At 45.9% G+C, this 16,549-nt stretch overlaps 1 protein-coding gene and 1 pseudogene across 1 annotated transcript in view; one reads left to right on the forward strand and one right to left on the reverse strand.

Moving 5' to 3' along the window:
• The window catches only part of SF3A3 (splicing factor 3a subunit 3), a 30,007-nt gene extending 19,012 nt beyond the window's left edge, over nucleotides 1-10,995 (reverse strand). Inside the window, exons 1-7 of the mRNA XM_010352684.2 lie at nucleotides 9,963-10,995; nucleotides 9,612-9,659; nucleotides 8,021-8,073; nucleotides 7,810-7,915; nucleotides 4,953-5,025; nucleotides 4,413-4,504; nucleotides 1,378-1,460 (exon numbers count right to left, since the gene is read on the reverse strand). Coding sequence (XP_010350986.1) covers nucleotides 1,378-1,460; nucleotides 4,413-4,504; nucleotides 4,953-5,025; nucleotides 7,810-7,915; nucleotides 8,021-8,073; nucleotides 9,612-9,659; nucleotides 9,963-10,058 — 551 coding nt within the window. The 5' untranslated portion in view covers nucleotides 10,059-10,995. The remainder of the gene's footprint in view (nucleotides 1-1,377; nucleotides 1,461-4,412; nucleotides 4,505-4,952; nucleotides 5,026-7,809; nucleotides 7,916-8,020; nucleotides 8,074-9,611; nucleotides 9,660-9,962) is intronic.
• Nucleotides 10,996-11,551: 556 nt separating this feature from the next.
• Nucleotides 11,552-11,646, forward strand: LOC115892518 (annotated as a pseudogene).
• The last annotated feature ends 4,903 nt before the right edge of the window (nucleotides 11,647-16,549 follow it).

Here is a 16,549-nt window from a genome sequence, read left to right on the forward strand (position 1 = left end):
CTCAGCCTCCCAAGTAGCTGGGATTACAGGTATGCGCCACCACGCCCGGCTAATTTTGTATTTTTTTTTTTTGAGACGGAGTCTCGCTCTGTCACCCAGGCTGGAATGCAGTGGCACAATCTCGGCTCACTGCAAGCTCCGCTTCCCAGGTTCACGCCATTCTCCTGCCTCAGCCTCCCAAGTACCTAGGACTAGAGGCTCCCGCCACCACGCCCGGCTAATTTTTTGTATTTTTAGTAGAGACGGGGTTTCACCATGTTAGCCAGGATGGTCTTGATCTCCTGACCTCGTGATCCATCCACCTCAGCCTCCCAAAGTGCTGGGATTACAGGTGTGAGCCACTGCACCCAGCTAATTTTGTATTTTTTTTTTTTTTTTGAGACGCAGTCCCTCAGTCGCCCAGGCTGGAGTGCAGTGGCACGATCTCAGCTCACTGCAAGCTCCGCCTCCCGGGTTCACGCCACTCTCCTGCCTCAGCCTCCCAAGTAGCTGGGACCACAGGTACCTGCCACCACGCCCAGCTAATTTTTTGCATTTTTAGTAGAGACGGGGTTTCACCGTGTTAGCCAGGGATGGTCTCGATCTCCTGACCTTGTGATCTGCCCACCTCGGCCTCCCAAACTGCTGGGATTACAGGTGTGAGCCACCACGCCCGGCCTAATTTTGTATTTTTAATAGAGACAGTGTTTCTCCACGTTGGTCAGGCTGGTCGCAAACTCCTGACCTCAGGTGATCCGCCTGTCTTGGCCTCCCAAAGTGCTGGGATTGCAGGTGTGAGCCACCGTGCCCGGCCAATATTCATTTTTAAATGAACTTAGAATGGACATTTTTCCCAACATGTCATTTTGATTCTGACCTTTCCCACCTCCTTTTATTCTCATAAAACGATGCTAAATACTAAGGTCTTAATTACCTCACATAATACAAGATTTCAGTAAAAAGAAAATGAGAAAAAGAGGGGAAATTAAGGGTATAAAATCACTAATCAGGGGAGTAATTAACAAAAACATAAATTTTTCACTTATACATCACACCTAAACATCTCACTGCAGTCACAATCTGAGAAAGTCTAATTTTTTCCCATAAAACTCCGAAAACACAGAAGTCCCAGAGTGGGAGAGTTCCTTCTATAATGAGACAAAATTAAGAACAGTATGGGCATATGATGGAAGATGTGCCCACAGACACACCTTTGTCCACATCCAGAGTATCGCAAAGGTTTGAAAACCACATCATTCATAACCCCATCCTCCAATGAACCTGGAAGTACGCCTTCATGTATGCATTCCAGGCAACAAATTCAGAACTTCACCCTCAAAAACTTCACATTATCTTCTAATCAAATCCAGGAGAGACCTAGAAGCTATTAATGCCTACCTCTTATACTCTGCATTCTTCCTTTCTTTAGGAATGTCAAATAATTGGTCAAAGATGGACAGGTATGTGATATAATCCAGCTTCTTCAAAGAGGAAAGAAATGACAAGAAATTCAGTTAGGTATTTATACTGTAACAACTTACAACATAATCTCCAATAAGTGAGATCAAAATTGAATGTTTTCTAACAAAGTAACAAGGGCTGGCTAATTTTTGTTTTTTTTCTGCTTTCTCATCATTCAATCCTACTACAATTGGAGTATTAATTTCACTGGACTGAAGGAAAATATCAGACATAATTAACTTTATAAAATAAACATCGAGTTAATGAACATTAAACTAAAAGAAACATTTGTCGATTATTACCTCACACTAGGGTCTTGGTTAAAGACTCTGACATCCTAAAACAAGGTCCTCAAAGGTGCCATTTGTTCACGCAAGTAACTACTTATTGGGCATCTTTGTACCAAGTATGGGGTACAGAAGACAACAAAACAGGCAAGGGACCTGACTTGCCCACATGGAACTTGAAGTTTGGTCACTGCACTTCTGGAACATTTCCTCACAACTCCATGAGGAATCTAATCAAGTATTTCCTTATGATCCTTTTGAGATTGCCATATTAAACCTCATCTCGTCCTAAGCTATTTTTTTTTTTTTTGAGACAGAGTTTGGCTCTTACTGCCCAAACTGGAGTGCAATGGCATGATCTCGGCTCACTGCAACCTCCACCTCCCAGGTTCAAGCGATTCTCCTGCCTCAGCCTCCTGAGTAGCTGGGATTAGAGGCATGTGCCACCACGCCTGGCTAATTTTTTCTATTTTTAGTAGAGACAGGGTTTCTGCATGTTGGTCAGGCTGGTCTTGAACACCCGACCTCAGGTGATCCACCCGCCTTGGCCTACCAAAGTGCTGGGGTTACAGGTGTGAGCCACTGTGCCCGGCCGGTGATAAGCTATTTTTAAACATCTTTAAGAAAAGACATTAAATAGCTTTTTGCTGACAGAAAGATCATGTTGTTGTGTCTTTCATGTACCTAGTATTGTTTGTGTCTAAAACAGGGACACCTAGAAGAAAACATAAATCTGGGTGGGCGCAGTGGCTTATGCCTGTAATCCCAAGGCTTTGAGAAGCTGAGGCAGGAGGATTGATTGAGTTTAGGAGTCCAAGACCAGCCTGGGACAACATGGTGAAACCCTATTTCTTTTTGTTTTTTTTTTTTTTTGGAGACAGAGTCTCGCTCTGTCACCCAGGCCCAAGTGCAGTGGCGCCATCTTGGCTCACAGCAAGCTCCGCCTCCGGGGCTCACGCCAATTCTCCCGCCTCAGCCTCCAGAGTAGCTGGGACTAGCTGGGACTACAGGCGCCCACCACCATGCCCGGCTAATTTTTTGTAGTTTTAGTAGAGACGGGGTTTCACTATGTTAGCCAAGATGGTCTCCAACTCCTGACCTCGTGATCCGCCCACCTCGGCCTCCCAAAGTGCTGGGATTACAGGTGTGAGCCACCGCGCCTAGCCGGTGAAACCCTATTTCTACAAAAAAAAATTTTTTTTTGGATGGAGTTTTGCTCTTGTTGCTCAGGCTGGAGTGCAATGGCGCCATCTCGGCTCACCGCAACCTCTGCCTCCTGGGTTCAAGTGATTCTCCTGCCTCAGCCTCCTGAGTAGCTAGGATTACAGGCATGTGCCACCATGCCCAGCTAATTTTGTATTTTTAGTAGAGACAGGGTTTCTCCACGTTGGTCAGGCTGGTCTTGAACTCCCGACCCCAGGTGATCTGCCTGCCATGGCCTTCCAAAGTGCTGGGATTACAGGCGTAAGCGACTGTGTCCAGCCAGGAAAATGGTATTTATTAAAAAAAAAAAAAATTTTTTTTAAAGAAATCTTATGTAAGGCTGGGTGCAATGGCTCACGTCTATAATCCCAACACTTTGTGAGGCCAAGGCAGGCAGACTGCTTGAGCTCAGGAGTTTAAGACCAGCCTTGGCAACATGGCAAAACTCCATCTCTACACAAAATACAAAAAACTAGCTGGGCATGGTGGCACACGCCTACAGTCCCAAGTACTTGGGGCTGAGGCGGGATCCATCACTTGAGTCCAGGAGGTCTAGGATACAGCGAGCCAAGATCACGCCACTGCACTCCAGCCTGGGTGACAAAATGAGACCCTGTCTCAAAAAAAAAAGATTTATTTTGGCAAAGGTAGAATATGCTTCTTGTATTGATAATGGGCTGGGTACAGTGGCTCATGCCTGTAATCCCAACACTGTGGAAAGCTGAGACAGGAGGATCACTTGAGGTGAAGAGTTTGTGGCCAGCCTGGGCAACACTGCAAGATCCCATCTTTACAAAAAATATAAAAATTAGCCAAGCGTGGTGGTGGTATGCACCTGTATCCTCAACTACTCAGAAGGCTAAGGCGGGAGGATCACTTGAGCCCAGAAGTCGAGGTTGCAGTGAGCAAAGATCACACCATGGTAAGACCTCATCTCAAAAATAAAAACATAAAATTTATTAATAAATAAATATGCGGCCGGGCGCGGTGGCTCAAGCCTGTAATCTCAGCACTTTGGGAGGCCGAGACGGGCGGATCACGAGGTCAGGAGATCGAGACCATCCTGGCTAACATGGTGAAACCCCGTCTCTACTAAAAAATACAAAAAACTAGCCGGGCGAGGTGGCGGGCGCCTGTAGTCCCAGCTACTTGGGAGGCTGAGGCAGGAGAATGGCGTAAACCCAGGAGGCAGAGCTTGCAGTGAGCTGAGATCCGGCCACTGCACTCCAACCAGGGCGACAGAGCGAGACTCCGTCTCAAAAAAAAAAAAAATAAATAAATAAATATGCTTGTTTTCACTGTAGAAAACTTCATTTTGAATAGTATTTCATTCCAAGAAAGCATATCACCTCTTTAATATTTACATAACAGTTTTAAAACACAAGGAAGACACTTTACAATGGCTTCACGTCTACTAGTCTCAGTCTAATGTCCTGACTCACTTCGAGAATCAGAACCTCTCTGCCCTTTCCCAGGTCTTACCTCGGATGCCTTCAGGTTAATGTACTTGAGGTAACAATCATGGAGATCGAGATAACGACCATATCCCTCTTCATCTGTGAACTCCACCAAGTCTGAGGGAATCAGATACATCAATGATTCAGTTTATACACAGCACTCTCTTGGACTTACCTTCTCAAATGGACTGCTTGTTCCTAGTTTCCTAAGGCAGCACTTCACCCAAATGTCCTCCCTTTGCTCACAATATAACCTCCAATAAGTTAAGTGAGATCAAAAGTGAGTGTTCTCTTACAAGGTAACAAGGGCTGACTCATTTTAGTATCGTGAACTAAACTGAACAATCCTTGGCTTTCCAAGCCAGTAAATTTGAGGTAGGAGAGAACAAAATGAACATTGTGCACCCAAGACCAATTTAGGATGTCACTCTAGCCCAGAAACCAGCAAAGACAAAACCAGCAAGAAATCCTGGCTATAAATATATCTGAGGCCATGGCTGCAAATCTGAGCTGTAATTAACCTGTACTTTTGCTGGTGCCGAATGAAATTTTCACCTCTACTTACTTTGTGCCTCTTCACTCGGATTCTCTCGAGCCTTCAGGAGCTCCTCAAATTCCACTGACATTGGCACACAGATCTGAGGGGAAAAGTAAAAGCTCAGGTGGATTTTTTTGTTTTTGTTTTTGAGACGGACTCTGCTCTGTTGCCCAGGCTGGAGTGCACTAGCACAATCTTGGCTCACTGCAACCTCTACTTCCCAGGTTCAAGCAATTCTCCTGCTTTGGCCACCCGAGTAGCTGGGACTACAGGCACGCACCACCACGCTTGGCTAATTCTTGTATTTTTAGTGGAGACAGGGTTTTGCCATGTTGCCCAGGCTGGTCTTAAACTCCTAAGCTCAAGTGATCTGCCCAGCTTGGTCTCCCAAAGTGCTGGGATTACAGGCATGAACCATTGTGCCCGACCTCAGGTGGATTTTTCAATGTAAAAGTTGCAAGATCACAGAAATGAAATACATAGAAAGTTGGACTTCTGATGATTTATTTGGCCTTGATTTTTCACCAGGAACCTACTACTGTTCTCCAGTTACCTTGTTTTTCCCCGCTTTTTTGTATTGTTTGAGTAAAACTCACTAAAGTAACACATGCTCACAAAACCTCAAAAGTCCACCTTTATTAATTCTCCTGAGAACAGGTAAACACTGTTAACAGAGCTTTTGCTATGCCAGTGGTTCCCAAACTTTGCTGCATATAAGAATCACCCGGGGAGTTTTTTTAAATCCTGATGCACCTCATACCAATTAAATCAAAGGCAGGCAGGTAGCAGTACATTTTAAAGATCCCCAGGTGGCTCAAATATGCACAAAGTTTGGAAAACAGTGCTCTATATATTTAAATATATGTATTTGTACAAGTACATTCATGCCTGCGTACGTTTTTATTGTTTTTTTTTTAGCATAAAAGACTTGCTTCTGACACTTAGTATATCTTGGGCATCCTTCTAACCAGTTATTTAAGCATTTATTTCTCGTTACCTTTTGACCATGGCTGGAATAAGGTTAACACATCAGAATGGTATTCATTTATTCTCTCTTGGTTAGCAGAAGACCTCATTCTCTATCCTCCAAGGGGCCTATGTGTGTGAGGATCCCTTCGCTTACCTCCACACTATGTACTGCAATAAACAGCCTCTATTTTTTTGCTGTTTTTAATCTCTTCCTTTTTCCCTGTGCTCCTTCAAATACGTATGCTTCTTTATCTTCCCCAATACCCTCCTGTTTCTCCCCTTCTTTTTCCTACCAGATTTTTTTTTTTTTTTTGACGGAGTCTTGCTCTGTTGCCCCGGCTGGAGTGCAGTGGAGTGATATCAGCTCACTGCAACCTCCATGTCCTGGGTTCAAGTGATTCTCCTGCCTCAGCCTCACAAGAAGCTGGGATCACAGGCGTGCACCACCAAGCCCAGATAATTTTTGTGTTTTTAGTAGAGATGGGTTTCACCACGTTGGCCAGGCTGGTCTCAAACTCTTGACTTCGTGATCCGCCTGCCTCAGCCTCCCAAAGTGCTGGAATTAACAGGCGTGAGCCACTGAACCCGGCTGCTACCAGCCTTTCAAATGCATGTTCCATACTCCATACTTCTACTTCCCCATTATCCATCTTTACCTTGTGACCAGATTTCCATTCCTACTACTTTAATGAAACAGCAATCCTGGCAGTTATCAATCAATAAGTTGACACCATGACTGCCTTTCTGAAACTCTCTTTTGCTTAACTTCCGTAAGGCAACATCACCTGGAGTGGTCATGTGACTTTTCTGATGGAAGCCTTCCCAGGCCCTTTTTCTCTTAACTATCTTATTATAAGTGAGCTCCAGAGTATATGAGGGCTAGGCATGGTGGCTCACGCCTGTAATCCCAGCACTTTGGAAGGCCGAGGTGGGCGGATTATGAGGTCAGGAGATCGAGACTATGCTGGCTAACATGGCGAAACCCTGTCTCTACTGAAAAATACACAAAATTAGCTGGGCGTGGTGGTGGGCACCTGTAGTCCCAGCTACTCAGGAGGCTGAGGCAGGAGAATGGCGTGAACTCGGGAGGTGGAGTCTGCAGAGAGCCGAAATCGCGCCACTGCACTCCAGCCTGGGCGACAGAGTGAGATTCCATCCCAAAAAAAAAAAAAAAAAAAAGAGTTAGGAGCATAATTTATTGGGGGGAGTACTTTCTGTGAAAGATAAAAAGGAAGAGAAAGCAGGATTAGGCCAGGATAGCCTAGGCCACAATGCAGATTGGACAAAATCTTGACCCACCCAATGGGGAGCTGTGGAGCAAAGATTACTCATCAGAGGAGTCTCACAGTGGACCAAATTGCTGGGCCCTAGTACCCATATTGTGCTCAGTCACTGGCCGGGAGCTGCCCACGAAATGTGGCCTTGGCTTTTTTTTTTGAGATGAAGTCTCACTCTTGTCCCTTAGGATGGAGTGCAATGGCGCAATCTCAGCTCACTGCAACCTCCGCCTCCCGTGTTCAAGTGATTCTCCTGCCTCAGCCTCCCAAGTAGCTGGGATTACAGGCGCATGCCACCATGCCTGGCTAATTTTTGCATTTTTAGTAGAGATGGGGTTTCACTATGTTTGTCAGGCTGGTCTCGAACTCCTGACCTCAGGTGATCCGCTGACCTCAGCCTCCCAAAGTGCTGGAATTACAGGTGTGAGCCACCACGCCCGGCCAGCCTTGGCTTAAAAGCTGAGGGAGATGCTGAAAACACTGTAGTTGTAGGATGTCAGCTAACTATGGTCCTTGCACTTAAATGGCAAGTTCTTTCTTGAAGTGCATTTGAATAGCACATGTCCAGTTTCCTTTATACCTTTCCTTTAGTATGCTTTAAAGATAGGTCTGGGGAAAATACTTTTTGGAGGACATACCTCATTTGGGTGCTTCCGGTGGAATTCCTTTATTTGCTTGAGTCTGTTATAGAATTCAGCAAACTCATTGGGTCCTGAAATGGCATTGAGCTCCTCCTTTCGTAATCTGCAATTTCAGGAAAATTTCAAAGAAGATAGAGCACAAAGTCAGTCCTCTAACCATGGCTCCTCAGAAGCACTAACTCCTAAATTAGCTGTGACTGTCACTTACCCATCCTTATCATCATACAAATCCCTCAGGTTCCCACTGACTTCCATATACCTCTGAAAGGCAAATACAAAACCATCAGAATGAGGCAATTTGCACAAATGTAGAGCTAAGCAAACAACAAGGGCTTTCCAGTCAAAGCCCAGGGCAATCTGAAGAGATATGGACATGGTCTTAACAGTTCTGTGCTTCCTAGTAACTTTAACAGCCCTGTTTCCTGGTTAGTTTTTCAATAGCCCTTTAACAGCCCTGATTCCTGGTTAGTTTTTTAAGCAGGTTGATTGGAACATTACCTAAATGATAACATTTAAGGGGTGGCTCCTATTTTTACATACCACCGATGCCTAACTTTCCCTGTAACAGACTCACCCTCTTTGGCTAAACACTAGCTCCCACCTAACATCCTCAAAGATAAAGATGATATTCACTGTTTCAAAAAGCTTGACTGAGGAGTAGACAGGCTAAATAAACATTACATAGGTTTCCTTTGTAGTCAAAATATACTAATTCAGGATGGTACAGGTACATAGTCCCTCCTCCAAAACTTTTGGGACCAGATTTGTTTCAGAATTTGAAATTTTTAAGTTCAGAAAAGGTATCACATATTATGTAACATCCCTAGTGGAATCTGGAGCACACAGTTCTGCAGTAAACCTTGTACCTTATTTACTAAGTGGGATAAATTAAAGACCACAAAAAGCCTATCACAGGTTCAGGCCAGTAAACCTGTCAAGGGAGATCAGGTCAGATTTTGACACCAAATAATCACCCAAGGGGAAAAAAAGAAAATCTTTGGTTTTCAGAGTATTTTGGGGCTGAGAGCTTGTAATCTGATCATCTCCTGCAAATTAGAAGGTCCAAGTAGGTCTTTTATTCCTTTTTAAACAGGTTTCAAACGTACCCAAGAGTAAGGAACGTAGTAAAATGAACCTCCATTTACTCATCACCCTGTTAAAAAATTTAAATAGCATCTTGTTTTTCTTTTAAGTAATACATTGAACTACTACCAGACAAATGCAGTTTAGTAGTCCAAAACGCTTTAAAGCAATATCCTGGGAGAAAAACACTAATATACGGTACACATACATATATATATATTTTTTTAAGGCAAGGATTGTAGCTATGCACCTGGGTCATGGACTCCTCCTAACTACTGTTTGCACATCCAAGGGATACAGGATGCTGTAAGAACGGACACGTGTAAGCCGGGCGCGGTGGCTCACGCCTGTAATCCCAGCACTTTGGGAGGCCGAGGTAGGTGGATCACGAGGTCAGGAGTTCGAGACTAGCCTGACCAACATGGTAAAACTCCGTCTCTACTAAAAATGCAATAGAGCGAGACTACGTCTCAAAAGAAAAAAAAAAAAAAAGGCACCTTTCCGATTAATGAAGAATGCGTAAGAGTTCCCCATTCAGAGAACTGAGGAAGCACCCTTACGTTCGGCAGCCTGTGGACATCTGTCCAGGCTGAGAGCCCGCGACTGGCCAATCCGGTTACCTTTGGCCAGTGCTCATGCTGAGACCCCGCACTTCACTTCCCCTCTCTTTTCCCGCCCTCGCCAACCCAAAGAGAGACAGACAGCTGGGCACTCACATCTTGCATGGCCCGAGTGCGGTGATCAGAATTGATCTGGTCCCGGAGCTGAAAAAGCAAACGGTGACACAAACGCCGTTAGCTTGCGTTCTGGAATAGAAAAGGCCGCCCGAGGGCGGAGCTTACCCGCTCAGGTTTTACCCGCTCAGGTTTTAGCAGCTGAGGAAGAAAGGCCTCTGGGGCTCTGGACCCCTGGAGGAGGTTACCAAGACCGGAGCTCGGAGAGGGAGCCCCGGAGGAGGCAGGAGGCGGAGTGCGGGGAGGCTCTGAGGGCCAAAGCAAGCTCTCAGAGGTCAAACACGGGATTGAGGCCCATGCCCCTGCCGCAGCCCCTGCTCAGGCCCCACTCACCGTGGACTTCTTAGTGAGCATCTCTTTAGCCATGACGTCCATGAGCCGTTCCTTCTCCTCATGATAGCGCCGCTGCTGCTCCAGTATTGTCTCCATCTTCCCTTAGCCGCAGCCTCCCAATTCAGACCACCTACACGGCCGGAAGTAACTCCAGCCGCCCGGCGCGCCTGAGTCCCCACGTTGCGCATCCGGCTGCATCAAAGTTCCGCGAGCGCCGGAAGTGCCCGGGGACTTAGGAAAACATGAGCACCACAAGGAATGCCAGTCTATGTTATGGAGATGGCAACAGTGCCACCTGCTGGTGGGAGGTGTGGTGGCGCGATGCCGAGAGGTTTGCAGATACCTCCAGGGGGCATAGGAAAACCCAAGAGCCCGAGGTTCAGCGGACGGCTTCCTGGGGCTTGCTGGGGGGTTGGCTGGGCGGGCAGGTACACTGTGTGGACTGCGCGAATAGTTGGAGTCCGGATGGGCGATGGGAAACCGGAACTTGAGGACGCTGCTTTCAGCGTAAATTATGAGAACGTTTTCTCCTTTTCTGGATCTCAGCACCTTTCTCAGTAAAATGGGAATAGTGGGGTTGCTGGTGGTGTTTCTAAAGAAATTCACATGTGAGGCTGGGCGCGGTAGCTCACGCCTGTAATCCAGCACTTTGGGAGGCCGAGGCGGGCGGATCACTTGAGGTCAAGGGTTCGAGACCAGCCTGGCCAACATGGTGAAACCCCGTCCTTACTAAAAACAAACAAAAATTAGCCGGGCGTGGTGGCACACACCTGTAGTCTCAGCTACTCCGGAGGCTGAGGCAGGAGAATCTCTTGAACCTGGGAAGCAGAGATTGCAGTGAGCTGAGATCATGCCACTGCACTCCAGCCTGGGCAAGAGAATGAGACTCAGTCTCAAAAAAAAGGAAGAAAGAAATTCACGTGTAGAAACGACTTGTCTATCAGCAGGGAATATGTTAAATAAAATACTGTGCATCCAATGAGGTCAGGAGATCAAGACCATCCTGTCTAACATGGTGAAACCCCATCTGTACTAAAAATACAAAAAATTAGCTGGGCATGGTGGCGCACACCTGTAGTCACAGCTACTCGGGAGGCTGAGGCGGTAGAATCGCTTGAACCCAGGAGGCAGACATTGCAGTGAGCTGAAATCAAGCCACTGCACTCCAGCCTGGGCGACAGAGACAGACTCCGTCTCAAAAAAAGTAAAATAAAATAAAATACTGTGCATCCAAGCAGTGGAAGACTAGCTGTGAAATGCTATACAGCCTTAAAAAAAAAAAAAAAAAAAGATTGTGTCTACATATCTTCACTTGTAGGTAGAGAAATGAAAACATGTCCATGTGTTCACATGTTCACAGCGGCATTATTCATAATAGACAAAAACTGGATGCAACCCAAGAGTCCATTAACTGGCAAATGGATAAAGTGTGGTATATCTATACAGTACAATGGAACATTATCCTGCAATAAATGAATACTACAATGATGAACCATGAAAGCATCATGCTAAGTGAAAGAAGCCAGATAGAAAAACAACAGTGTATGTTCAGATAAAATGTCCAGAACGGTGTTAAAAGAAAAACACTGGTGCTCACTATGGCAGCACATATACTAAAATTGGAACCATACAGAGATTAGCATAGCCCCTGCGAACAAAAAAACCAAACCAAAAACACCGGTTACAGCTTGGCCTTTGCCTTATTTGAACACGGTTTGTATAGTTTGTCATTTGATTGGCCAAAACTCGGTGATTGGCAAAGGGTAGGCTATGGTCTGTTTACAACTCCATTTAGGTTATAGTTCACGATATACAGAGAAATCTTTAGGCTAAATTTAAAATACGTAAGGAGGCAGCTTTAGGCTAAACTTGATTTGACAAAGGCAAATCTATGGAGGCAGAAAGTATATGAGTGGTTGCTTGTGACCGGCGGAGAGATTGGAAGTGATTACAAATGCGCACAAGGAATCCATTTTGGACAGATAGCAATGTTCTAAAATTGGATTGAATAGAGTTGCATAACTCTATTCACTTTATTAAAATTAATTGCATTGTACTGTTAAAATGGGTGAATTTTATGGTATATAAATTATACTTCAATAAAACTGTTAAAAACTCTATATGAACTCGTATGGAGAGATGGCCACACAAACTGAAAAAAGATGCACAAGTGTGTATAAAAATAGATGTGCAAAGAGATTATTTCTGTAAGGATATCCAAGTAACAGTAAACAGTGGTTGTTCCTGAGCAGACAGCCTTGGAGATCTGATATGGGAGATTTTTCTTTGTATACACCCCAAGCATGGCATGAAAAGTTATTTTTAAACACACTTTTTCAATTTAAAAATTAATTTAAAACTGAAAATACATATGTGCACATTTATGTTTAACAAAAAAGAATGAGGACATAATACATCACATTATTAGTAATTTACCTATTGTTCACTTTTTTCTTTTTCTTTTTTTGATAGGGTCTCTCTTTGTTGCCCCAGGCTGGAGTACAGTGGCATAATCATGGCTCACTGCAGCCTCCACCCCTGTGGCGCCCACATGTGGGGGCCACCACCCTGGTTAATTTTTTTCCCCCACGCAACAAAAGCCACATTTAAAGTTTTGTTTTGGGAGTCTCGCTCTGTCGCCAGACTGGAGTGCAGTGGCGCAATCTCAACTCACGGCAACCTCCACCTCCCATGTTCAAACGATTCTCCTGCCTCAGCCTACTGAGTAGCTGGGATTAGAGGTGCATGCCATCACACCCGGCTTATTTTTGTATTTTTAGTAGAGACGGGGTTTCGCTCTGTTGGCCAGGCTGGTCTTGAACTCCTGACCTCAGGGTGATTTGCCTGCCTTGGCCTCCCAAAATGCTGGGATTACAGGTGTGAGCCACTGCACCCAGACAAGGTGTTTTTTTTTTTTTTTTTTTTTTTTTTTTGAGACAGGGTCTTGCTGTGTCATCCAAGCTGGAATGCAGTGGCACCATCTTGGCTCACTGCAACCTCTGCCTCCTGGGTTCAAGCATTCTGCCTCAGTCTCCCTAGTAGCTGGGATTACAGGTGTGCGGCACCATGCCCAGCTACCTTTTGTATTTTTAGTAGAGATGGGGTTTTGCTGTGTTGGCCAGGCTGGTCTTGAATTCCTGACTTCAGGGTGATCCGCCCACCTTGGCCTCCCAAAATGCTGGAATTATAGGCATGAGCCACCACGCCAGGCCGAGGTTTTTATGTTTTTTGAGACAGGGTCTTGCCAAGCTGGAGTGCAGTAGCATGATCTTAGCTCACTGCATCCTCGAACTCCTGGACTAAAGCTATCCTCCCACTTCAGCCTCCTGAGTAGCTGGGACTATAGGTGCGCGCCACTACACCCTCCTAATTTTGTATTTTTTGCAGAGACAGGGTTTTTTCCCATGTTGCCCAGGCTGGTCTTAAACTCCTGGACTCAAACAAACAAACAAAAATTAGCCGGGTGTGATCAAGCGATCTTCCTGCCTTGGCCTCCCAAAATGCTGGGATTATAGGCATGAGTCACCAGACCCGCTGTAATTTTTTTTTTTTTTTTTTTTTTTTACTAGAGATGAGGTCTCACTGTGGTGCCCAGGCTGGTCTGCAACTCTTGAGCTCAAGCAATCCTCCTGCCTTGGCCTCCCAAAGTGCTGCGATTACAGGCATGAGCCACTGCACCCAGCCCAATTTTTCTACAATAAACATGAATTATTTTTTGTTTCTAAAAGTTTGAAAACAGGCTGGGTGTGGTGGCTCACGCCTGTAATCCCAGCACTTTGGGAGGCCAAGCTGGGAATTTCGCTTAAAGCCAGGAGTTCTAGAACAGTCTGGACAACATAGCGAGACCTCATCTCTACAAAAAAATAAGAAAATTAGCTGGGCTTGCTGGCACTTGCCTGTACTCCCAGCTACATGGGAGGCTGAGGCAGGAGGATCACTTGAGCCCAGGGGTTTGAGGTTATAGTGAGCTATGATCGTGCTACTGTACTCCAAGCCTGGGTGACACCGTCTCAAAAAAGAAAAAAAAAATGTTTGAAAAAACGGAGGCCGGGCATGGTGGTTCACACGTGTATTCCCAGCACTTTGGGAGGCCGAGGTGGCAGATCACAAGGTCAGGAGATTGAGACCATCCTGGCCAACATGGTGAAACCCCGTCTCTACTAAAAACACAAAAAAATTAACTGGGCGTTGTGGCGCATGCCTGTAGTCCCAGCTACTTGGGAGGCTGAGACAGGAGAATCACTTGAACCCAGGAGGTGGAGGTTGCAGTGAGCCAAGATCATGCCACTGTACTCCAGCCTGGCGATAGAGTGAGACTCTGTCTAAATAAATAAATAAATAAATATAAAATTGAAATAATGACCTGTGTTCTGCCCACTCATGGGGGTGTTATGAGGATCTTATTTGTATATCGGAAATTTAAGCAGGACTGCCAAGCTTAGGGAAAGGAACCAGTCACAACTCATCTGGGGCTTTTCCTGGGACATTAGGAAAGAGGTAAAGTAGAAATCTCCATTCAGGGAGTGGGGAGACTCAGCAAATATTTTTTGTTTTGTTTTGTTTTTTGGGGGTATAAACTTCGGTATTTCTTGAATATGAGATGCCATCAAATGTAAAACTCAGTATTATTTTATGCTTTACTAAGGAAGAGAGAAAAAATTGTCAATTAAACAATGACACATCTTTGATTATACGTCTGGGTTTCTTCTTTTTTTAAGACGGAGTTTTGCTCTTGTCCTCCAGGCTAGAGTGCAGTGGCGCAATCTTGGCTCACTGCAACTTCCACCTCCGGATTCAAGTAATTCTCCTGCCTCAACCTCTGGAGTAGCTGGGATTACAGGTGCCCACCACCACACCCAGCTAATTTTTGTATTTTTAGAAGAGGTGGGGCTTCACCATGTTGTTCAGGCTGGTCTCAAACTCCTGACCTCAGGTGATCCACCCGCCTTGGCCTCCCAAAGTGCTGGGAGGCGTGAGCCACTGCGCCTGGCCTTGATTGTATGTCTGGGTTTCTAAGATGTCAAGTCTGAAAAATGTTTGTATTGAAATAAATCAAACAGTTTTGTAGCTGTACATCTCTCACTTCCTGTGAGGTGGGTGGACCGCCTTACCACCACCATCCTCCAGTCACTCTCTCAAACCTGATGCCTTCCTGCCCCTAAATGTTTCTCCATCCCCACTCCAGGCAGTAAGTCTTGCCTTTTCCATTCGAGCTGCTACCTGCTGCAAGATGTCTCATCTGGACCACCATACTAGGCTCCAAACCAGCCTGCTCATCTTACTCCTCCACTCCATTATTCATGCTGCAGCCAGCATGATCTTTCTACAACTCTGTTCATCCCAGGCCCCTGCTTAAACAGTTCCACAGGCTGCATTTCCTGCAGGGTGAGGTCTGTGCAACTTAGCATTCAGCTTTTAAGGACCTGGGCTCTGCCTGCCATTTTACTCTCCTGGCACTTCCTCCAAATGGAATTACTTGCTACTTCCCCAAAGCATCATATGTTCTCAGACCTCCAGGCCTTTGCACCAGTTGTTTTCTATGCTTGGACTGCTCTTCCTCAACAAGTATTTACTGAACACATAGTAAGTGCCAGGAGCTGAGAACGAGGGGGGTGCAAGGCAGGCAGGATCTCAGTCCTTATTTAGGCTGGTGGGAGAGAGAAACAAAACCGTAAGCGTATATGGTAATTATTAAGTATAAACACACGTGGTAGGCATTCGTAAAGGTTTCTTGAAAATGTCGGGGAGGGTGGGGCGCGGTGGCTCACGCCTGTAATCCCAGCACTTTGGGAGGCCGAGGTGGGCGGATCACCAGAGGTCGGGAGTTCGAGACCAGCCTGACCAACATGGAGAAACCCTATCTCTACTAAAAATGTTTACAAAAACAACCCTGGGTCGGGCGTGGTGGCTCACGCCTATAATCCCAGCACTTTGGGAGGCCAACGCGGGTGGATCACTTAAGCTCAGGAGTTGCAGACCTGCCTGGCCAACATGATGAAACCCCATCTACTAAAAATACAAAATTAGCAGGGTATGGTGGCACATGCCTGTAAACCCAGCTACTAGGGAGGCTGAGGCAGGAGAATTACTTGAACCTGGGAGACGGACGTTGCGGTGAGCCGAGATCGCGCCACTGCACTCCAGCCTGGGTGACAAGTGAGAAACTCCGTCTCAAAAAAAAAGAAAATGTCGGGGAGGGAACTTAGAGGGCGGGTCAATAGGTGCAGCAAACCACCGTGCACACGTATACTTATGTAACAAACCTGCTCATTCTGCACACGTGTCCTGGAACTTAAAGTAAAATTAAAAAAAAAAAAAAAAGAAAGAAAAAGGAAAATGTCAACCACGGCTTCAGAAAGCGATTGGAGCCCAGGATCTACCAGTGACTACCTATGTGACTTCGGGCAGCTGACTGCGCGCGTCTCCACCTCTGTGTAATGGCAGTAATAATACCCGCCCACAAAACTTTGGGGAGGATTTAATACGCGATACATACAATCTCGCGGTTTCCGCCGGGCCGGAGGGGCCCCCCTACTCCAGGGCGCCGAGGGTCCGCCTGCCCAGGGTCAGGCCCCGCCGCAGGCAGC

The sequence above is a fragment of the Rhinopithecus roxellana genome, chromosome 12 (assembly GCF_007565055.1).
Source record: "Rhinopithecus roxellana isolate Shanxi Qingling chromosome 12, ASM756505v1, whole genome shotgun sequence".
NCBI lineage: Eukaryota > Metazoa > Chordata > Mammalia > Primates > Cercopithecidae > Rhinopithecus > Rhinopithecus roxellana.